Here is a 24,845-nt window from a genome sequence, read left to right as displayed (position 1 = left end):
ATCTGATCATCCTTTCTGGTCTTAAACTCTTTGAAACCCCCAACCATTCCTCACATAGTTCATTGCTTTAACTTCCTTGGAGCCCACCTGATCAGTCTTAGTCTCCTCACACCGTTTCCTTCATTGCTGCCAGCCCCTCTTGACGGCTGTCTTCCCAGGCCCCATTCCTCCCTGAACCCAAGGTTCACCTTCCCACTGACTTCTCAAGCCTTGCTCCCAACCCAGTCACTAGCTCATCACTCCTGTCTTCCAGTCCAGTCCCAACTCCTTCCCTTGGCTCTGCATTCCTGCTCCCTAGCTCCTTTCCCTGCAGCATATGGCAATGGGGCTGGTAGCTTTCTCCAGCTTATAGTTCCTGGCTCCAGGGCTGCTACTGACTCTGGGGAGGAGCTGGAAGTAAAAGGCAGCCTAGAATAGTGGCCTCTAGTGGAAGCTCCTCCTTCCTTCCTTCCTTAGGCTGTGACGTCCTGGCCAGAGCTAAACAGGTTCGGAAGTGTACATGCTGTCTGGTCCTGAGTAGGAATTGAGCCACAGAGGACCTGTAGAGTGCAAACTCCAAATGTGTTGAGGGAGCTTTGCCCCACTTAGTCACTCTTCTTTTCTCACATGCTTATATTGGGAAAAGGCACCTGAATTTGGCCCTAAGTATTAACTCTACACACCCGCTGTACAGGCTAGGTGATGATAGGTATATGGCAACTCCATTCTGAGAGTTGATCTGACTGATTAAAACAAGGTCCGGCTTGGAATAATGTTACAATATCACATATTGAGTTATTCAAAAGCATGTTCTTTTACTTGAAAGGAGATGAATTCATCTGTCTTTTTATGGAATAAACTCGTAACAGGATCTGGGAACAGAAAAGGGGAGGGATGCTGTGTCAGCATGTGGGTTGCAAATGGAGCAAAAGTTATTTCCAGTGTGCACTGGAACTAAAAAATTTAGGTATGCTACAGTGCTTTGACCAAGTGGCCTTCTTATGTCCCCTGCTCTGCTTTAAATAATTTTACTGAGTTAAAACATTTTAAAGAGTTAGAAAGATTTTAAAAAGTAGAAAATAACTTAAAGTTACCTTGAAGCAAAACCTTCCCCTACAACCCTCAGTTCCTTGGCTCTAGCTGAAGATGATCTCTTCCCACAGCAGAACCAAGACAGGTTTTTAGTTCAGGGTTTTTCACCCCTTCCTTCCCAGTGAAAGTGCATATGGCACATGACAGTGTTACCCTCAGTGAGATCCCATGCTGTTTATTCTGTTGTGATTCCTTAAGCATGAGTGACTCTTTTCTACATGGAAGCTGGAGGCAGCTTTCCTCTCGTCTTTATAGGTTTTCAAGGTGTTCATTCCATTACCATTTGCTTCTATCCCTGGTGAAATAGCTACTCTGTTATTGAAACAAAATAATTATTGAGAAACTAAAGCAGTCTGGCATGACCCTCTGTATTTCAGTCATGGCCTGTGGAGAAGGGCAATGGGAATTCAGATGGACAGTGTGATCCTATCCATTATAAAATCAATCATGTGGCACTGGGAACAGAGGCATGACAGCTGTAGCCTCACAAACTCCAGGAGGCCAAAATAAATATTCTCCAACACCTGACATCATACCAGGGGTACTGAAGTGCAGGGCAGACCAGCTGAGACATAGCCATATTCACCAGGGGAATAGTTACATACTGCAGAATAATTAGGATCCCAAATCAGAAAGGTACCTCTTCATGTGTCTCACTTTAAGAATAAGAGGTGGTTCCAATGAAGTTAATGGGACTACTTCCATGTTCGAGATTAGGCTGGTACTGTAGCTTGCTGCATCAGGGCCTAGATTACAAAGCCATCTTCATGAATAAGCCATAAAAGTGATTATAGTTATATTGTTAGTTTTAGTTCTATGTTGTCTATTTATAATTTCTCTTTTGCTGTGTGTATTCAAGAAGAGATTTGAACTGCCATCAAACGCCCTAAAATCCATAAACAGAGGTGCAGGGCTGCACGGAGTCTGGCTAGAATGAGTACTGCTCTGTCCGTCTGGAAGATCTTTAAAAGATCTTTGAATTGTACTTACAAAAACACATGTTTTCCTGAAATGGGATCCATGTTTTGGTATCCTTTTGACCTTGTTGGCTAAAGGTGATTAACCTCTGAATTTGTCAACTCAATATAAACATAAGCCATTGGTTTTTAATGCTAAGCAAATCCAAATGCATGTAAACAGGCTTTCTGGTTTAATGATACATTTTGTACCCAAATCAAAATGAATTTATCTCATGTGCTATTTGCAAGAGGTAGACCTCCAGTTCTGAGTCAGAAGAAATTCCATCCTCTCAAGCAGGACTGTAATTGGCAATCTTTAGAGTGCAGCTGGAAGGGAAGTGTTCTTTTGAGTGACTTTAAATTCCTTGAAAAGGACTGAATAGATGAAGCTGACTTTGCCAGAAGTGTTCTGATTTCAGGGCATAAATTTTAACTCAGAAAGCAAAGCGCCCTCCACCCCCTTTTCTCCCCCTTGCAAACTCCAGGACTTGGTATCTAAAGCCTTTGAGAGCAAACATATTATTCCATGGGTAGCCTGACTGAAAAAAAAAATCCCATCTGGCAATACTTTATTTTATAAAAGTTAAAACATGGGGAGCGTATAGGGCCCAATCCTGTAAACACTTACACATGTGTAAAACTGTTCATGGGGGTAACGTTATGCACAGGATCAGGCCCATGGGTCTCTACATGGTGACGTACAGTGTTTGTGTAAGAGTTTCCATTGCGTGTCCCGGGTGTTGTCCCAGGTTTCAGTAAATACAAACAGAGAAGTTCCTCCATTTATGAAAAGGACAGGTTATTTTAAAAAAAGTAAACACATTGTTTGCAAACACCAGGGAAATTATTTAACAAAGATTTTCCCTACTGAAATATAAGATTATGAACCCAATGCAAAGCCCATTGAAGTCAATAGCATTGGTTACTCCTGTACGTAAAGTAAAGCATGTATTAAGTGCTTTGCTGGGTTGGGGCCAAGGCACTCAGCACCTTGAAGAGTCAAGCTCCTTTAAAACATCACAGTACTAAAATTGCATTTCCCTTAAGAAACACACTTCCTTAGTTCTTTGCAATTGCATTTTATTGATTAATAAAAAAGAGAATAAAAAGATTCTTCCCACATCTCCACAAAGTGTAAGTTTCAAATGTAAACTGACTTGAATTAGGTTTCCTACCTTTGCTAATCACGAAATAAGTTTAGTTCTTTTAAACCTTTTAACTTCAATGTAAAACCTTTTAAATCTAACATATATTTACAAAGATGGTGTATGTTGCCTAGTTATAATAGTTGTCTTATTTACAAATACATGTTAAATCTAACATTTCATATCATGCCTCTGCAACAGTAACAGGACATGATCGGTTAGTTTTCAGTCATTGCCAGTCAATTCCACCTTGCATTTTTACAGACAGAATCAAAATGGAACTGAGTGCAAGATCATGTGAGCCTCTGTGTGGAGAACTCAGTGAAGTCAATAGGTGTCCTGTAGCGTGAAGCACACGCGGGACTGAGCGCTTAACATGAATGATAAAAACTAGAAAGCTGAGATTTTTCTTTTTAAAATTTAACCAAGGAAAGTATTTCAACGGTGACACCATTTAACCACATTGCTAATTGGCTTCCTCTATTTATATAGCTTTTTGACCTTCAAGTATATTATTTCCATTGTTTTCTTTCGATAACATCCAAGAATATAAAGTGATTTTTCTATAGTCTAGTGATTAGTAATGAAACAAGTATAAACAAACTTAACTCCTAGGTTATCATACTCCACCCACATGAATTTCCTTGCATTGAGTATGGTTTAACACCTAAACACCACCACTTGTGAGATGAACCCTCAGGTTCCTGAGAACACTGGCAATTTCAAATCACATTCTAACATGGTCTCAGGCTACATTATGTTTAAAAAATAAAAACAAATTTCTAACTGCCACCTCATGGCATATGCTTGCTTGTCTGAGGTTACAAAGCGATCATAATTTAAAAATGTAATTAGCAAGTCTCTTCTTCACTCAGGCAAAATTGGGATAAAATAGTGTAACAGAGAGCTTAAACGTTATGGCTGATTTAGTGATTCTCACATTTTTCTCCGCTTCTTTTTAAATGGTGAAACATCAAATTCTATGTTTCTTCATCCATGTATACATACAATTGATATCAGCAAGGCGTATGGTTCTCATTTTGATTTAATCCACTCAGTGGGGATTAATTTTTAACCCACAGACTGATTTAAAACGATTATCACAGGATCTTAACTACATTCCTTTAATTTAAGAAGAAATGCATTGCATTTCCACTGTATACAGCTGTGATTTAGGAAAGCAGTTTAGAACATGCTTAACTTTAAAGCATATGCTTTAAATCCCATTGACTTCAATGGTAATTAAGCTTATGTTTAAAGTTAAACATGTGCATAAATACTTTGCTGAATTGGACCCTGAAAGAGGAAGGCTACCCAAGCCCACCATGTTCTTTATTTTTAAAAATTATATAGCAATAAACTAATAAATAACATCTTGAAGATAAAAAGAAAAGGAGTACTTGTAACACCTTAGAGACTAACAAATTTGAGCATAAGCTTGAAAGCTTACGCTCAAATAAATTTGTTAATCTCTAAGGTGCCACAAGTACTCCTTTTCTTTTTGCGAATACAGACTAACACGGCTGCTACTCTGAATCTTGAAGATACTGATTTGGGGCTTTAGAACAAAGAGCTACACATTGTTTTTCCAAATAGTCATGAACTGATGAGATAGTTAGGCTATAATTCTTAGAAGTTATTTCCCATTATTCAGGTGTCTTTCTGAGGAATAATTTGTCCTTTATAACATGAGTGTACCAATTGGACTTTAAATGATTTTATTGAATGAAAGGTTATTCCAGCCCATGTGCCTAAAATTAAAGATAAACTTGCTTGTTCTTTTGATTTGGCTGACCTTTAATAAAAGAGCACTTTGTAGCAGAGGAAAGGTACTTCTGTCTGCGGCTGTTAGGAGAGTAATAAAAATACCGTGGAATGGAAAGACACCAGATGGAAGGAATGTCAACATACTGGAACTAATTTAGGAGATTGCTCTGATAGAGAGCAAAGGCATGAGGAGAATTCAAATGGTTCCAGTGGAAGGGAGATTGGCTGCCCCTCTTAAACCAACAAACTAAAATTCTTACCCCAAGGTTACATATAAAACAAAAGGAATCAGCCCATGAGGAGGTAGTCCATTTAAAACAAACAAACAAACAAACTCCTGCTGAGCCTGAATTAGCATTCGGTAAACACAGGAACAAAGGGATCAAGGTTTTTTTTTAAATTAGTCAAACAAGTCCAAGGAAAACTATCCTAATAAAAAAATGTCCACAACGTCACTGAGTCCTTTTGACCAGTCTTTGCAAAGGCATATTCTTATGTGTTTCACATATCTAGGGCTAAATTCTACACTCAGGTAGAATTTTGTGTAACTCCCATTTCTTTAAATGGATAGTGAATTGTGTTCATCCAATAGCAGAATTTGGCCCATAGGGTTTCTGTAGAAATGTAACTCTTGTGTTCCTAGAGGGGAATATTGATCACTTTGGGTGTAATAGACTCCCAGTGCTCTGAGCAGAGAGAGGTCTCTGCACTGCCAGTCCTATCTGGGAGTTGTAAAGCTCTGAATAGAAGCTGAGGTCATCATTTCAAGCCCTAAGTAGAGGGATTACGTCCAGGAATTATTGCTATAGTAGTACAGAGTGTGATGGAGAACGATTGTTGATGTTACAAAATGTATTTCGGCTCAAATATATCTTTGGTATTGAGAAGTTAAGTATATGTCCAGTTTTACATTTGTATTCTTCAGTGAGCTCCCAAGCCAAGGGATTTGGTTTCAATTATCTGCCCAGAAACATGGAGCTTTTGTTTTAGCAAACAAACCTTTCCCTTAGAATTAACAGGAAAATTAAAGAAGAGAGAATGAGAAGCTGCAACACATATTTGAATATTTGAACTTAAGCACTTTTTGCTCGTTGTGCACAATTCTGCTCTTACTTTTAGGAAAGGCTCTTTGGAGTGGGAAGACTGAAACAAATGTATAGCTCAGTGAAAAATAATTCTTCTCACCTCCTGATACATTACTGCAGCGCTCCCTCCACCTCCCGATACATAGCTTGTCCCTCCTGGCGTGTTACTCCAGTGCTCCTGCCCCTTCCTGATACATTACTGTAGAACTTCCCCCCCGCCCTCCTTATATGTTACTGCAGTGCTCCCTCCACCTACCGATACATTACTGTGGCCCTTTCCCCTACCTACTGTGGTGCTCTCTCCACCACTTCCTGAGGCCTTGCTACATCTCTCCCAACATAGAATATCAGGGTTGGAAGGGACCTCAGGAGGTCATCTAGTCCAACCCCCTGCTCAAAGCAGGACCAAGCCCCAATTTTTGCCCCAGTTCCCTAAATGGCCCCCTCAAGGATTGAACTCACAACCCTGGGTTTAGCAGGCCAACGCTCAAACCACTGAACTATCCCTCCCCCCCAACATCACCCAGCCTACAAGGTGTTGGAACTAAATAAATGCAAAGTCAGTGACTCAAAAATAAAAATGACAAACAGGTTCTAACAAGTATTTCTTCCTTCTGTCCTATAACAACGGGGCCCCTCGCTTCTCTCTACACAAATCATGTCTCTTGGTTTCTTATTGACGACTTATCTCCCCAGTCCATCTGTTGATATTGACAATTCTCCGTTTTTTGCTCTTGATTAACTTGCACTGCTTGCATTGTTTTCTTCAAAGGACTTATGCGTAGCTGTCCCACTGCTGTTATGAATAAATAACCTTTCATGCTCCGTGACCCTCATCAGCAGTTGAGGAGCAGTCCAGGGCAGCCTTTCATGAATGGGCCTCCTCCTCAATAGCAATCCATGGAGCATTCCTGGAGCAATCTGTCCTAGCTAAACCCGCTTCCCTGAAATTGCCAGCTGCAGCAGAAGTGTAGAAGCACTTCAGAAGTGGAGTGAGCTTCAGAATGGCAGAGGATGGCAGATAATAAATCAAACACAGTGAAAACACATTGTGCACCAAACATTCACAGGAGCTATGCAGAGGCAATCAGTCCATCAGCTTGCAAGTCACAGCCCAGGTGTTAACAGGGTAGCATATTTATTACCTCATTATTATTTGCAGTAAATAAATCCTGCATTTAGTTAATGCCCTCCTCCCTTCCCCCAACTCACAATCACATTATTTTCTTGGGGCAAATATTTCTCAAACTACATTTGGTGCATGTGCATGCACACACCCACACACCCAATGTTGTATCATGTATGAAGATACATGTAAATATCTAGATAGATATTCCCATACAAACACTACTTTCAGAGAATGTTTAATGTTGGACTCTTTATCTCTGAGTTCAGATTGCATATCGCACTCATGTGAACCCTAGAAAGTAAGGAAATAAGTAACAAAGCCATGCATTTCCGTTCCACTCATTACTTCCCCTTCTCAATCTAGCTATGTCCTTTCTACCACCATCTCCACCCTCATCCAGAGCAACCATTGTACACTCCTGTTTATTGGGTATGTGCTCAGGTGTTTTGGTGATTAATGTAGGGTAGGTGTGGCTTTCATTACACTGTATAGGACTGTGTATTGGTGTATGTAAGCAATAAAGTACAGTGGCAGACTGCAAATGGAGCATGGGGCCAAGAAGGTGCTATGCTTCTCTGTAACGTTCAGGAGAACTTATGCAAATGGGTGATATGTGTTGGTGATTGTTCTAAACTGGTAATATTTTTTTATGTAGAAATTAGAGCATTGAAATCTGAATGCAGGGGGAGAATAAGGATGTGAGGGCCAAGGTGTGAGTAAAGGTGTGGAGGCCAAGGATGCATGGCGGGGGGCAAGGATGTATGCAGGGATGTCCCAGGTGGGATGGAAAGGTCTGTATGCCAAGGAATCTGTGCTTGAAAGGTTTCCTCTGTGTTGCAGTGGGGAGTCCTTGATGTACTGATGCCACAGTGCAGAGAGGTACTGCTGCCTATTCTGTGCTTATTCCGTTTTGGTTTTGTTGAGAGAGCTTCTACAGTGTCAATGTAAGTCAAAGGGTTATGTCCCTATGAAAAGTGTCCTTCATGGAGATAAATGATATGCATCAACACATCCTTCAGAAGACAGTGCAGTGAATCCAGGATGCTAGGTATTGAAATGCTCATATATAGATTGAATCCAATATGTTTTTCCTCCCAAGGCAGAAATTCATAGTAGAGATTTAGTATTTCCCAAATTTAGCTTTTAAAATATAAGCTCTGCTTGCTAGAGAAGAATAAAAAGCATTTAAAATGTTATATAAATAATAATGTGCCTTTTTCAAATCAAAGACCGTCTAGATATGCTTCTGTGTAATTACAGGGAAATATTCTTGGACCAAGACTCAAACTGGATGTCAAATTTTAGTTGAGAGGGAAATTTGGTCATGGAATTAGAAATATCTGAAACCTGAATGTAAAGGAAAATTTGACAAAACTTAAATGGTCAAGTTGCTAAGGCACAACTTCAATAAATCCATGTATCAAAAGATCAGCCATGAGACACCAGGAAGTTACCATGTTTAGTGGCATCAAACCGCTTTTGTGACATCCTGAGTCACAGTGGAGGGTGTCCCAAGGCAAAAGGAGTCTTTCCACTTATGCCCCTGTGCCATGGTTAACATTCTCATGGGCTCAGTGTTCTGCCTGCTAATTCCCCTTGGAGTGCATGCCCCTCAGACACATGCTAGCTGGCTGCTCACAAAGGGGTGCCCACAATGCTTCCTGGAGGCAGTACAGCTACAAACCACCCCCTACTCAGAGCTGCTAGCCCTCAAGCAGCATGTATGCACAACAATCTGTTAGATTCAATATTATTAGTCAGAAAAAAGTTGCAAACCCATTGGGATTAATCAAGCCTCATTGTATGCTTGCACATTCATGGGCAGAATTCACTCTTGTTTTGAGTGAAACTCCATGGAGATCAGTGGATCTTGGCCCACTTATATCAGTGGTGAATTTGGCCAGTCTAATTGTATATGTAGTACACAATAAAGCCTGGTACATTGTTCAGTAGCCGTTTGTGAACTGACTTCTGATTCAAAATGTTGAATTCATGTATTTTTAGTGTATTATCTAAGCGTAAAGGATGATTCTTTTCTCCCTTCCTGGGCTGAATAGTGATTAGTTAGCAACTGTCTCTGTGCTTAGAGATATGGGTGCACTCATTAATGCTGTATCAATAACACGTCAGAATGCTTTTGTATAGAACACATATGAAGTTGGGTCCTTTCCAGAGACTATCAGTCTGTCATTCTTGGAGAGGATATTGTAGTATAATCCATCCAGAGACAGCTCTTCTCGTTTCCGAAGGTTATTGTTAATGAGGATGCATGTAGGATGTAATCACTGGCAGGAGTCTATGCTTCAGGGTACTGTAAGGCCAGCAGACAAGTCAGTGGCCAATTTTATCTGGCAGTTCCCTTTCCCTTTTATCAGAGCCATTTGGCTGAAGTCTAGGGGGATTTAGAAAGAACTGCAGAGAGGTTTTGGCTTGTAGAATTTAATGACAAGGTGTGAGGGGACAAGAGACAAAGCCCAAGAATAAAAACTATCTGTGTGTTGGGAGCTGCAGCTTCACACTGAGCTGCAAAAGCTGAAGTCTGTTCCTTAAAATACTAATGGCCATGTTGGAAGACAACATTTGAGTTGTACGGGTCCAGAATAGCACTGGTTTGGAAGACCCCCTGTAACCTCGTTACTTTGGAGGAAGTTTCACTGCCAGCGTGGTCTTGCCCCATAGTATGATATAAAAGGAAATTCAATACCTTCTAAAGTGAACTGTGGTTCTCTAGGCCAGATACAGTGTTTCCTGCGTGTACAGTAGATTGTCAGAGTCAGAGGAAATTTTATGTATCAGCCAAAGCAGTGTGGCAATTTGAAACTAGTCACGGCCTGTTTTGTTAGTTTAAATGTTTAGTTTTCATGAACTCTCAGTGGAGTCAGTGGCAGTCGATGGCACACAGCCCAGGACCTTACAGGACTGAGCTCTGAAGGAGCAGTCATGTCACATACTACGGTGAACATACAGGTGTGATAGTATACACTGTGGGCCAGACTGCAGTTGGCCCTGCACAGGTGCACAAGAGACAAAGGTGGCACAAACCCGACTTGCAGGATGGTGAGCACAGGCATTGCTTGAGGCTAGTGCCGGTGGCATTCACACAGAGGAGGCAGGGAAGAATGGGTGAAAGCAGAACCGTAGCCATGTGCCTGTTCCGTACCAGCCAAAGGAGCTGGAGAGAAGTGCACACAGGATGGCAGAGCTTTCAAAGGGTGGCAGAACTCCTATTTTCACCTACCCCAAGGCCCCAGGAGATGTCCTAGCTGAGTCAGCCAGAATCCCTTCCAGGGCTGTGTGGCAGCTCCTAACTCACACCCAGTACAGAGCTGATCACTAAAGGCACAATCTAGTCCTTTGTAAACTTTTATGTCCATGAAGATAAGCTTTCTGGAGTTCTTATCAGTGGCCATGCATTTGCCTTTACAGAATGTTGAGTTTCAAGGCAGTCACAAATATTTGATAGCCAACCTCCCCCCCACACACACACATACGCACGCTGTATGTGTGAGAGCTGTAGGTGCTGAGCAGCCAGCCCTCCCACTGAAGTTCAGAATAGTGCACACATGCAATTAAGTAATAATTAACAAAACCTAGAATTGTGATAGTAAAGTCAGTCACAGGCATAGCCTCTTCCTGGGAGAAGGACAGGCAACAGTAAGGAAATGAACCCCTCCTGCAGACATCCCAGACTCCCCCTGTATGCTAAATATGTAATACAATTGTTAAACAAAAATATTTCTACATTATACATAAACCCTTAAGGCCAGAGCTTCAGCTGATGGAAACTGGCATTGGTCCATTGATTTCACCAATTTAAACAAGTGGAGGAGGGCATGTTTCTTTGTGACTGTGAGCTCTTTAGGACAAGAGCCAGGTCTTTGTCTGTCTGTGTTTGTACAGCACCTAGTGCAATGCGGCCCTGGCTCACTACTGTAATGTATCTAATAAAAGTTAACAGTATAACTTCAAAACCCCTTTGAAGTGGCCTTTAAATGTGTGCTAGCGTGGCTGTTTTCAATTCTAATGAAAAACATCAAACATATGAAATATTTATGGTAAATAGAGGCAGTAAAATAATTTTTCATGAATTTGACACATTTAAGACCTAACTGGTTATTTATGTATTGTTTGATTTATAAAATCACATATCCAATAGTCTCTAAGCATATTATGAGTCATGGTTACAAAAGACTTCTTTCAGACCAGGAAAGCAACAGATTGATAGTGTGACTGAGGGGTCTGGACTGTATTACTACTGGAAATAAATAGAAACCTGTTTGCAGAACTCTTTTTGGTTAAAGATATGACTCCTAGAACTCTTTGGGCCTGATTTTTCACTGCCAAACTGGAATGGCTTTACACTCATTTTGCATTGCTGTAATTGATGACACATGGTGCAGGGAAACAGAATCAGGCCCTTTTATCTTTATGTGCTATTCAATGGCACTGTTAGTACACAATAGTAATAGTAGGGAAAAAGCTTGCTTTAACTGAACAAAATGATACCTAGTAGCAGTAATGATTTATAATATGAACAAGTGTAGAACATTAAGTGCCTTTGCCTTTATCACAGGTCCTTTAATTATGCCTGCAGCAAACAGCTCAGACCTAATCTTTCTTGTTGTTTAACTACTACTTAATATATGTGTCTTAAGTGATCTGTATTTTTGAATAATCATAGTAATGATGAGTGCTTTACACTGTATCTCTACAAGCAGTAACTAATCTTTATGACACCCCTCTGAGGTGGGTATTGTTTCTGTCTTTAGTGGAGTTATTCTGGGATTTACATCAGTGCCAGTGAGTTGAGAATTATTTGTCCCTAAGCAAATGCTCAGGGCCACAGTGAGACTTATGGTCAGAGCTGGGACTCTAATGCCAGGAATTCCTGACTCCTAGCCCTGTGAACCAGCCTCTCTCCCTAGGCAGCTCCTGGAGTAACATGATTTGTTTGGGTAAGCATTTGAAAAGATAATTTAGGCAAGGGTTGAATCTGGTGCAGTGTTGGCTCACGGAAGATGTCCGGGCATGAAGGTAGGTCTGTGGGCTCATCACTTGCATTTCAGTTCTGCCTTGTTTCTCTAGCATGCCACATAATTTAGGTTCTTCAAAAGATGTGCAATACCAGTCTTGCAGATCGGTTAAGTGTGTTTCACATGGATACAGAATGTCATTGTCAAACCTGGGATTAGAACTCAGGAGTTCCTGGCTCTAGTACTTTGCTCAGACTGATAGAGCCTAGTGGTCTTGTTCATACCCCATATTACAGTGTCAGGATCCTCCTCCCATCTAGCTGTAGAGACAGTGAGGGTAGTTACAACCCTCCTTCCCTTGACCTGTTCATGATCCCCTCAGGATTGTGACCTCCAAGTTGAGAACCAATGCACTTGACTAGTCCATACCTTTGCCAAGCATGTTGGTGGCAGTATATTGGAAACCTCTCCATGCTCCAGTGACGGTGCATCAGATACCCCAGATCATTTGTATTCTCTTCCCCCTTTTAAGTGTCAATTTTAAATCTATCAAATGAACAGTTTATTATCTTTTTTATTGCCTCTGCAGTGTTTGAAAATAAAGATAAGATTGTGATAATCATGGAGTATGCAAGCAAAGGGGAGTTGTATGATTACATCAGCGAGAGGCGGAGGCTGAGTGAGAGGGAGACAAGACACTTCTTCCGGCAGATTGTCTCTGCTGTACATTACTGTCACAAGGTGAGCACAGCATTTGGTGTTAAGGTAACTATTTGAGGCTTTAACAGTGACTCTCATGCTTAAAAGGACCAGTGAGGTAAAAATGTTCAGCTGCTGAAGTGGGAGAGTCCAGCAGCAGGTATTTTATGTGTACAGCAAGATATCACAAGTGTAAATATTTCACTAGTTCACCACACATGTTTAGAGACTAAAGGCCATATCCGCACCTAGGTCCATTTCCACCAGCTAACTCCCTTACACCAAGCCTAACTCCCATTGGCGCTTTTGAAGATTTTCTCCTTAGGTAACAGAATACTCCACTAGCTTTCTGTAGAAGAAAGACCACTTAGTGACACAGCTCATAGAAAAGGATTGATAGTTTTCCTGTAAATTGAATTCAGAACAATTTTTGACAGAAGAATAAGGTACAATATATACAATTAAAAAAACAAACAAACGCAGAGCAGAGGTGTAAATGTGCAACTTCAGAACAAGGAAACTCTTTTGAGAGGGGAAGAAAGTGAGAATACCTGTCATGGAGTCATTTAAGTTACCCAAAAGTAACTGCTCCAGATATAATAGGAGCATCAGAAGGATTCCCTTTGTTCTTGCCTTTATCCTTCATGGCATGCCTCTGAAGGACAATTTAAGCCATGAAAACAAGCATCAGGCTGATTAACTTCATGGGCCCTTCATCTTCCCTTACAGGCCCTGGTTGTCCACATACCCTGTGACTGATACAGTCATAAGGATGTTATGTTCATGACATTTCAGCGGGTGTTGCTTTTATCTCAGCAGTGCTCATCTCCTCTCCGGAACCTACTGAGGCAGGGAAGCATTATCACCCCCATTTTTACAGATGGGGAACTGAGGCACAGAGAGGTTAAGTGACTTGCCCAAGGTCACACAGGAGATCCGTAGCAGAACAAGGAATTGAACTTGGGTCTCCTAGGCCAGTGCCCCAACCATGGGACCATCCTTCCTCCTGTGGGCCTTGGAGGTGTAGAGCCAAAATATGCACCATACTAAAGCCAACAAGCAGCTAGTGCAGCCTTTCTGTTAGAATTTTAAAACATTTTAATCTCCCTTTGAATTCTGCTAAGTAAGGGAGGTTTGCAAAATCCACATTATACAGCACAGAAAATACACTGAAGCCTTTTGTGCATGGTTAGTTTTTAGAACTTTAGGAATAAGATGCTGTGACTTAAATATTTTTTGTTAATTTCCATCCCTAACATTTGCGGGCAGTAGCCGTCTTTGAGGATTCGCAAAAAGAAAAGGAGGACTTGTGGCACCTTAAAGACTAACAAATTTATTTGAGCGTAAGCTTTCGTGAGCTACAGCTCACTTCATCGGATGCATTCAGAGGGTTATAACTCCCCTTGCCCAAATGGCTGCACACTGGAGGAATTAGAGCTTTTCTAAGGACTAATGTCATTGACAGATTCTTTTTTCTGGTGCCTGGGAAGAATATATTTCTTTCACACAGTGGGGGTAGGATAGGAGTTGGAATTAAGTTCCGAAAAGAATCCCCCTGCTGTTTTACAGGCTTTGTGGGAGGACAGATTCCAGTCATTCTTCTCTTAACCACACAGCAAGTGACTAATACATCTCCTGTCACTAGTCACTGGGCCGTGAGTGTTATGACAGCAAACTCAGCCCTGAATTGTAGATACAAAGACCACCCTGATGATTCAGTTCTTTAACCTGTCCAATATTCTCCCCCCCCACCCCCCCCCTTTTTTTTTTTTTTTTTTTTGTTCTTCATTTCAGAACGGTGTTGTCCATAGGGATTTAAAACTGGAAAACATCCTTCTTGATGACAATTTTAACATTAAGGTAAGGTTCTTTCTGTCCTCTTCTCTGAATGGATTTGCAAGTTCCATAGCAATTTTTATCCAAGGTGTGATAGAGTCCAGTATTATAGCAACAGCAACTGGCAAGTAACTGAGCAGATGGGAGGTTGAGGAGAGAGAGTACTGTGTATGGTTAGCCTGAAGTGCTAAATGGAGTTTTGGATAATTTTGCGGAGAAACCCTTCTTGCCACTCAAGGGGCTCAGTTCCCAAAGCAATATTAATTTGCCAGTGGAAGACGGCAGAGTGTTTAAAGCGGTACAGTTTACATTACAAATGGTATTATTGCTGGCTGCTGCTAGGGCTCGAAAAAACTTTCTTAGCCTAGAGGGTTCAAGTGCCTCCTACAGAACACTCCGAATGTCCTTTTGATCACGTCTGGAAAATAAGCAAATAAGAGTTTCAAAATAAACCTAGTAAAGCACATGTGCTTCATTAGGAAATGGTCTTAGAACTCCAGACACAAATGTAGCTTTTTGACCGGCGACCAGTGATGTCCTGTCCATGTCAATAATCCCCAGTGAAAGCATGGGAATGACCTTCTTTCCTTTCTTCTTCTTTTTAATAATAGCCATAAGACAAGATAAGTAATGCAGTTCTGAGAGATTAGCGAAGTTCCCAGATGGTGAACCTGTTTCACCTTCAGCTTGGTGTCAGTTCACATGCATGAGGCATACAGTCACCGTCCTCTCCTGATGCAGCATAGATTGGGTAGGTGTATAGATCTATGGACAAACAGAGAGGCAGATGATAGATACTGCCCACTGGCTGTTGTGCCTTATGGCTTAATTAACAAAACGAAGCAATCAGGAAGCCATCTACACAGCCTACTATCCCAACAGCTCAAGTTTTGTCTTCGTCAGTTCTCTGTCCTGTCTCTCTACTGATTGTCACTGTGCTCCCTGCTCTGCCTTTTGTGCATCATACTGAAGAGACCCTATTCAGTTTAAATGTATGCACAATGGAAATGGAAATAGACAATAACATATGGTAGTTACCATCTGTGTAAAACTGATGACAGAAGCTACCTTGGATCAACGGGTGGATTAAAGACACATAAATATGCAGTTTCTAAAAATAGTATTTTACAGAGGGCACGTCCTATGCAACACTTGAACGTTTGTTGTTAACATCAGGGTTGTCGTGCTTGAGTCAATCTCTCCCATTATGCACCAATAGTGTCCCCAATGCTGGCAGCCCCACCACCCCTTTTAATAGTACTGAAAACAAAAAATAGCCTTTCTAGGACATTGCATGTGGTCCAGGCTTCTGCATGCAGGATGGCCTCTCTTTCAGCATTACGTACCAAACAATCTTCCCAGCTCATCACAGATTTTTTGAGAGAGAAGAAGAATTTGGGGAATTTGTTAAATGGAGTGGGCTGGGTTCATCCCATACAAAACAGTCATTTTCTCAAGTCTGTAGGAAATTGCATCAAGACAAAAGGCCTGATTCTCTCTTTATGTCTGTTTTATACCACTTCAACTCTTCTGATTTCAAGAGACTTAATCCTGATTTACACCCCAGTGAGAGGTGAATAATACCCAAACTCAGTGTGATCCAAGCACTTCAAAATCACAGATTTTTTCCCTCAGATACTACAGTGGTTGATGCTATTTTTGGAAGCTGGATAGATGCTAGTCAGAAAGTAAATAGGGGCCTGATCCTGCAAGTCCTCACTGACATGAAGCATCCTGTTGACTTTGATGGGTATGAGCCAGGGCTGCTCTTGTGAGCAAGAGTTTGCAGGGTGGGGGTGAAATCCTAGCCCCACTAGTGTCAGTGGAAAAACTTGTGGCCAGGATTTCACGCTGGGGCTCCAGACATGTCAAATACCGCAGTGGTGCTTTAACATAAATCCTGTGTTTATAGAATACCTGAAGAAATGTTAGTAGCTGATGAATCTTTTAATAATTTCCTACAGCTCCCAGTAAAGAACAACTTGGGGTATTCATAGCCTGTTTTCTCAAGGACCCCCTTTGTTGGATTAGATTCTGTTTAGCCTACCATCTGTGTGCCTTTTGCATATTTTCAGTTCTTCCTCACTCATTCCTTTGCTAAAAGTAATGCACATCTCTATATGTGCAAATATGCATGGGCATGATTATACACACAGGTGGCTATAAGCTGTCTTGCTTTCTCATGGTGCCTATATTTAAACAAAGAAGCTCTTGAGGTTTAAGGATTGGGATTTGGAAACGGTTTATATTTCACAATCCCACTATCAATGGTGTTTGAATTTGGATTCCTCTGAGGGAGGGTTTTTTGTACCTTACCTACCACATTGAGAACTACTTCCAGTACTTGATGTAAAACAGACAGTTGCTATTTGCTTTGATACTTTGGGGTTAGAATTTGTTATTGTGGTTTCTATGTTAGTGACACAGGGTTTTATTTCCCCTTTTTTTTCTGTTTCATAAACAATGTTTGTTGGCAAGGAAACACATCTGGAGCTGTAAATTATTTATTTTCAGTTGAGTCACTCTAACAGGCCCTGATTCTGAAAATATTTATACATGATTTATGCAGAAAGAGAGAAATGTGCAGTTTGGGGCTTTAGGAAGGGGCAGCTGGTTTTGGATGCTCAGTGGAAACACGTCTACTAAAATGGGATGAGACTTACTGTTTTCTGTCTTTCTAAGTCGCCCATCCTCATGAACTAATATTTATATTTTTTATTTCATCAGTAGATCCCAAAGCACTTCACAAATTTTACTAATTGGTTGTAAGAAATGTATATAAAAAGGAACCACTTTGTTCACGGGGTTGCAAAGTATAAACTTTTCAAATAACTAGTGACACATATAATGCAGATTACACAATCGTCCTATTCATCCATTATGTTAACAGCTTACATCTAATAAAATGTCATTATAAGAAACCAGAACAATGTACAGTAGCACCCTACAGTGCTTTTAGGACAGGAAGTGAAGAACATTTTATCTATTAGAAATTACTCTCTGAGCTCAAGGAGTCACTTAGCTATTTTATTCTATCCTTTCCATTTGATACGCTGCCAACTTTGGAGCCATCCTTAAATTTGATCTGATTAAATTTAAGTCATGAGGCAGATGAACAGTGTGCATAGAGGTAATTGGGTTTTTGAGTTTAATTAGCTAGTAAAGTCGCTGGAAACTTAAGAGTCGTGGACTGAAGTACAACAAACAGGAAGCATCAATGTTTGAAGATTGACAAATCACTGGAGTGCAGACTGTTGGGAAGATCCCCACTGTTCCACAGACCAGAGTGTGTAGGGGCCTCTGGTCTAAATTATGTGGTTAGATTACCAAAGGACTTTCTGAGGTGGTGGTGTTCCCTGAAAACCATTTCTTGAACACTCCCTGAAATGGGGGGAGCTGATACATATTAAATCATAAATAATGTCTTGGTTCAGTCACTCATGAGAAGGATTGTGTGCTCAGATCCTTTGGAAGTAAAGAAAAACAACCTTACTAGTTTTGGCTTAGAACTGACCAGTGCAGTCCTATAGCTTAGTACTTAATGTCCTTTGCAGTCAGTATTATGTTGCATTTTCGGAGCAAATGGCTGCATAATCAGTTTCTTGGTAAATTGTGCCTTACCACAGAATCTCATGGAGAAATCACATAACTCTGTGAAGTATGATGATGCTAAGACCTCTGGACTGAACCACAGTGTTATTTGGACCCAAAGTGTTACTATTCTGCATGTCAGTAATGGTGCTGACATCACCTAGCACAGCGGCACTCCAGATCCATGAATGAGGCCCTTAGACACTACTACAGTACCAATAAATGATCATAACAAATATGGGCAGTCTGTTATGTCAGGAAATATATATATATATAAACTAAGCAAGGAAACTGATAATGATGAAACCTGTCAGATTTCACCAAAGTGTTACCAGCAAATTGACCACTGAACTTCCCTGCCTCTGGAACAGAGTCACAGGTCCATGCTCAAAAAGGGTTCTCCCAGGATATTGACCATCTGCATCCTGGAGCAGAAAAATGGGGTGGAATCCCATGAGTTGATCCCACCCAGGACTTCCCAAGTCAGCACAGTCTGCTATGTTGAAATTATTTTACAATCTTTATTGCATTGTATACCTTGTGATATACATAAAGCAGTAGTCACTTTAAGTCACGTGGTAATGAAGCGTGAGTTCGTGCAACAAATATTAGCCTCTCCCTGTTCTGACTCACTTCCCAGCTGCTAGCAATACAATTTACTTTAAAATGACTTTATTACTACTTTGGGCTTCAGACCTTGGTCCAAATAACAGAGCTCCCTCCCTCTCACTGCTGCTCCTCCAGCTCTCATTAATTTGAACGTTGTGTGGAATGTTGGGACCTGAGAGCCTCTGTATGTCATATGACATCACCCACCTTGCGAGGATCTATCTTTTATTGGATCAACTTCTGTGGATGAGTCAGATAAACTTCTGAGCTACACAGAGCTCTTCTTCAGCTCTGTCTAGCTCGAAATTTGTCTCTCTCACCAACAGAAGTTGGTCCAATAAACAATGAATCCTCACCAACTTTGTCTCTCTAATATCCTGGGACCAACATGGCTGCAATAACACTGTATACATAGATCTTCCCAATCAGCTACCCCTTCTGCTGCTCCCCTTAGCTCTCCCACCAATGCCTTTTGTACCAATAGGGAGGGGGTCACCCTCTTTCACAATCATCCCCCATATGTGCCTGTGCAATAAATGTCTAGAAAGACAGTAGAGCTAAGGCAGCACCAAAAGACCAAAACTCCTGTTGATATGGTAAACTTAAAATGACACAGAGTGACAGCAGGAGAGAAAAATGTAAGTGTAGTAGTGACAAGAAGCTGCTAACTGCACCTTCTATTGGGCTTTAAAATGGAAACAAGCCAGAATAAGTGTTGGTAACCCATGGGGATTACATATATGCAGAACAGGCGGTTTGTTCACAGTAGATACATGTAATTCTTGAAAATTTCACCCCTAGCATGTAAATTCTTCAGTCATTCATCTGCTTCAGTGGACCAAATATATTTTAGTCTGCATTGAAATACAAAGAGCCAGATCCTCATGTGATGTCAATCAGAATAGCTCCATTGAAGTCGTTGGAGCCATGCTAATTTATACCTGCTGAAGACCTGTTCCAAGTTCTTTAAATGAATGCACACTTCATGGAATTTACAATCCATACTTATAACCAACCAATAAATTACATCTAGCTTATTGTAGTTAACAGTAAACATGTAACACACACCTCCTGAAGCTAAGGGAAGAAAAGTCTGCTGCCAGCACCTCCCAGTTTTGAAGGTTTTTTGACTTAATGCTTTAGCTCCATTTAAGTGCCAAGAACATGAAGTAATCTTGGCTTCTATTAATCTTGTTTTGGGGGGCACTACAGCTTTTACGGGAAAAGCTGATAAATATCAGTCTGTGACTATGGGAGTGGATTGTAATATAAATACCCTTTTCCTGAATGGCCAAAATGAAAACATGAATGCCCAAGTCTAGGAGTTCCTTGGTGTGAAGAGTGGTATGTGTATCCTATATATGTCAATGCACATATACACACATTTTATACATTCCATGGCCTTAAGGGAATGTGTTTTGTTAAGGAAGCATACTGTGCAGTGTCTGCCCCTGTCTTAACTGTATCCTGAACTAAACCAAAGCTCAGGGACTAGCAGGAAAGTTTTAACACTGAATTGGTTCCACTCTTCTTCTGATTGACAGGACACACTTCTTAAGACTTAAAACCAACTTCCTGCAAGCCAGTCAAGGTGACATGATAAGAAAGTGGAATTTAGGACAATTAAGTGCAATTTGAGCCATGAGACTACGTCTGCAGATTGCAGTAGTACACCCCATTCAATGGTATTCCAGCCACCCAATGAAGATTTTACAAAACACACTTATTTAAGGGTTGATTTTGCTACAACAGATGGATAATACACTAGTTGGGATATTGAGTAAATTCAAATGATCATTATATTGGAATGGGATAAAGTACTATTAATGAACAGAAATCAGCTACTCCTTCAGCACTACCTTAGGAGCTGCAAATATCTGCAGGACTCTTGCTCTCTCTCTCACACACACACACACACCCCAGCAAAATATTAGAGGTGGGAGCTTGAAATGGGATAGATATGATTTTAAAGGTGACCAAGGATTTAAGCAAAAAATGGACATGACCCCCCCATTTTTTTCCTTTATGATATATCAAGAAAACCTGGACATTCTCCCCCACCCTGCTGCTTATTTTTGGTTTTTAGTCTGGCATTCCCTAGTTTTGCTGCAGAACATTTGGGGGTGGGGAGTGTTTCGGAGAAAGGCAAAAGAGTGAGGGGTGTCAAAAATGTTTAACAAGGACATCCTTTTTCCTAAATGCTGATTAGACATTGCCATTATGTCGGTATTTGCAATAGCAAACAACAACAAAACGTTTTAAACACTGAAAAAAAAATCCTCTTTGCCTTCTGATTACAGTACTCTGCTTTTACTTTTTTGTCTTTTATGGTGTCATAATATCACTAGTTTTTTGTGGTAGAAAAGGCCTGCATTTATAAGGTGGGGGAAAAAAAACTCAACAGAAAACTCCTTCCTTTTTAGTTTTTTTGTTTTTGGTCTGAAAAATACTTTTGAAGCTTCCTGTATACATCATAAAGAAGCAAAAACAGGCAAACCCAATCTATTGTTTGTCTATTATATTGTTTAAGCCATCTATTATCATGGCAAGAACCATGATACAAGTTGTCAGACTAGCCTCATGTCTTCTCTGCATGCTTTCTACCCTTCTTGCAGCACTGGCAGCCATTGTTGTGTGTGTTTATCAGCTCCACTCCACTGCACCCCTAAACCATCTCCTGCTGGCTGATCGGGCTTTTGCATTATATGGTCCCAACCCTTTGCCCCATTTTTTGCTATGCTATTTTTCTACTATTGTGGGAGGCTCAGCTTCTGTGCCTCCATTTCCCAAAGATTTGCAGAAGGAGAAGAGGAAGCAGCTTCTGCTACCCTGCTACTATGCTGGGTTAATTTTTATAATGTAATTTAAATAACAACTAAGTAAGAAAAAATGTCAAGACATTTAAACCCAGCAAAGCCCCAGCAATGTAATTGCTAGCAACATAATCCTAGATGGTAATCCACCCCCTCTACAGAATCTCATACGGGTTGGCAACTACTCCCCCCGCCAGGTTCTCAAAGGAAGCCACACCCCTGACTCACATGATAGTCCCAGTGAAGCCACGATAAGGTGAGCAGAATTTGTCTCGTGAAGGGATAGCTTGACTGTGCTCGCAGCTGTAGTGTGGCTCAGGGGACTTCTGGGGTAACTGCACAGAAAGCTACTGTGCATATCACCAATTCTAAGTTTTGTGAGCCAGTATTTTTGTGTCCATTTTTGTGTCAATAGTGTACATTAATAAAAAAGTGGATCTCTGTGACACAGACATTTGGGTCAAAAACCAGATAAAATTGTGAGCTACGTGGCCTTGTTCTGGGGAAACAATGAAAATGTAAGGGATGTGAGTTTTTAAGCCACAGTGTCACAAATCCTCAACTTTTGTTTGATAAGAACAAGAGCAGCGACTAGACCAGGGGTTCTCAACCTTTTTCTTCCTGAGGCCCCCCCAATATGGTATAAAAACTCCATGGCTCACCTGTGCCGCCACCACTGGTTTTCTGCAGATAAAAAAGCCAGGGCTGGTGTTAGGGGGTAGCAATCAGGGCAATTGCCTGGGGCCCCACGCCACAACAGGCCCCGCAAAGCTAAGTTACTCAGGCTTCAACTTCAGCCCCAGGTGGCAGAGCTCAGGGCCCCGGGCTGCAGCTTTGTACAGCGGGGCTTCGGCTTTCTGCCCTGGGCTCCAGTGAGTCTAACACTGGCCCTGCTTGGTGGACCCCCTGAAACCTGCTTGTGGCCCCCCAGGGGTCCTCAGACCCCTGGTTGAGAGCTGCTGGACTAGAAGAAATAAATAAATGTCCCAACAAACTCCAGGGGCATTTTGTCTGTGCTGGGAAATGTAGGAATGCAGGATTTGGTTGATCATTCAAATCCATAATGGCATAATTGATGAAAGTCTATTGAACCTGGAAAGGTTAGACAGTGCATCACTGTCTTTCTCTCCCTACTATAATTGGCTCCAAATGACTTCAGATGCCACTTCCTTCTGGAACCTTATCCCCGGGTTCCCAGGACACCACTGCCTCACTTCTCCTGTTGAGTTCTAAGGGCCTGACTCTCAGTTTGCCTGCACCTTGTGTAGGCTTTTAGACCAGTGCCACCACTTTATGCTCACTTTGCACTGGGGTAAATGACTACCCATGGTGCAGGGCAACCAGAGGACAGTAAGGTCCAGGTTCTTCCAGTTATCCTTGCAAAGATATGTGAGGTATCCAAGATTAAATGACTTACTGATGGCTGCCCAGGGAACCAGAGACTGAGCTGTGAATAGAAACCAAGAGTCCTGGCGCCTAATCCTGAAGATTTAACCAGTAGATCTCACTCCATCCCTATCTTTTCATAAGGTAAATGTCAGTACTACAGAACCCTTTTGTCTTTACAGATTGCAGACTTTGGTCTTTCCAACCTCTATCACAAAGACAAGTTTCTGCAGACCTTTTGTGGGAGCCCACTGTATGCTTCCCCAGAAATTGTTAATGGAAGACCCTATCGAGGCCCAGAGGTAAGGGGACACAGGGGAGAAGGAAAGTGAAATTAAAATTAATCTTATGTTGGTGGCGCGTATACGATCTGTACTTGGTAATAATGAGCATGAACATTAGTTCTGTCCTGATAGTATCTCACACATAGACTATGTTGGGCCTCTCCTAGGTTGGAAGTATTCAAGCTGCCTTCTGTTACTTTCATTTGCTTTGCTTACACTTTGTCAGTTGTTAAATACCTGCATGCCGGTAACCAAGCACAGCTGGGTGTTCCATTGCTTTTGTGGTGCTAATGGTCTGGAAGACTGCAGGAATCGGCTTTTCTAGCCTTTACGCTTCTTGTCTATGTATTTTTAGGTTGACAGCTGGGCCCTTGGTGTATTGCTTTACACTCTGGTTTATGGAACGATGCCCTTTGATGGCTTTGATCACAAAAATCTGATCAGGCAGATCAGCAGCGGAGAATATCGTGAGCCAACACAGCCCTCAGGTATAAAAAAAGAGCTGGTGTAATGCGTTGAGATGACAGGAGTTCAGAATGGCTGGCTGACTTGGCCTCTACCAGCATTTTCTGGAGTGTCACTTTAGAATGACAAGTAAAAGGATCTCCCATCCCCTCTCAAAACATCATCTGCCCTCAGTTTCCATCTGGATAGAGCCCTTACCAAAAGCCCTTTTTAAATGAAAGTTTTACAGCAGATAGATTTTATTGCCTTGTGGAAGCTTTAACAGGGTCTTTTAACTAGATCTATGACAGTGGAAAGTCTGTTAGCTATTGCAAGTGAAATTGTTCAGACAAGCTGTAAATTGATACAAGGTCCTGATACAGATCAGTCTTCTAGTCTTACTACATTGTGCGATATATATCAAAAGCAGAAAGAAGAGGAATAGTCATGGGGAAGCAACCACTTGGCCCAAGAACCCATTCTGAAGTCTGAAGTCAATACCAATATGTTCACAATTATTATTACACAAGGGGATGCCACCGTGATTAGAACTCTGATAGAAAGGCACTGAAGAATTCTAGTCAAGCTACATGATCATAATGGTCCCTGGCCATGAAATCTATGAATCTATCAATAAATTTCACTAGTCATTTATTTTGCATCATTTGTTTGCCACCATTTTTCATATTCTCCCTCCTGGTTATTCCTACCTAATTTGCTTTGTGGAAATTTACCTTTAAAAATATATAACAGACTATATTATAATTGCATTTTACTTTCTCTCCCCCTCTTTTAAAAAAAACAAAGATGCAAAATTAATAATGTACATCATTTGAAATACCTGAGTGCCCTTTTGTTTTCCTCTAAGGCTTATATGCTTACATCTGGTTGATGTAAAGTTCAGTGTCTACACCAGATTTCTTCACTAATATGGAAAAATACTCATCTACTTGACAAGCTAATGGTACATTTGTTTGGATGTATCATGTTGCTTCAGATATGAAATAGCACTTAATTTCATTTCCTGAAGTTGACTTGATGGTCAAAGTCTTCC

General features: G+C 41.1%; 1 protein-coding gene across 1 annotated transcript in view; it reads left to right on the top strand.

Moving 5' to 3' along the window:
* Nucleotides 1-24,845, top strand: part of NUAK1 (NUAK family kinase 1) — a 59,802-nt gene that overhangs the window by 30,737 nt on the left and 4,220 nt on the right. The window contains exons 3-6 of the mRNA XM_073324253.1: nt 12,719-12,870; nt 14,623-14,688; nt 23,246-23,365; nt 23,703-23,835. Of these exons, the coding sequence (XP_073180354.1) occupies nt 12,719-12,870; nt 14,623-14,688; nt 23,246-23,365; nt 23,703-23,835 (471 nt within the window). The remainder of the gene's footprint in view (nt 1-12,718; nt 12,871-14,622; nt 14,689-23,245; nt 23,366-23,702; nt 23,836-24,845) is intronic.

Source organism: Lepidochelys kempii, chromosome 1 (assembly GCF_965140265.1).
Source record: "Lepidochelys kempii isolate rLepKem1 chromosome 1, rLepKem1.hap2, whole genome shotgun sequence".
Classification (NCBI taxonomy): domain Eukaryota; kingdom Metazoa; phylum Chordata; order Testudines; family Cheloniidae; genus Lepidochelys; species Lepidochelys kempii.
The sequence above is the reverse complement of the archived record's forward strand: the minus strand, read 5'-3'. Positions and strand labels throughout refer to the sequence as shown.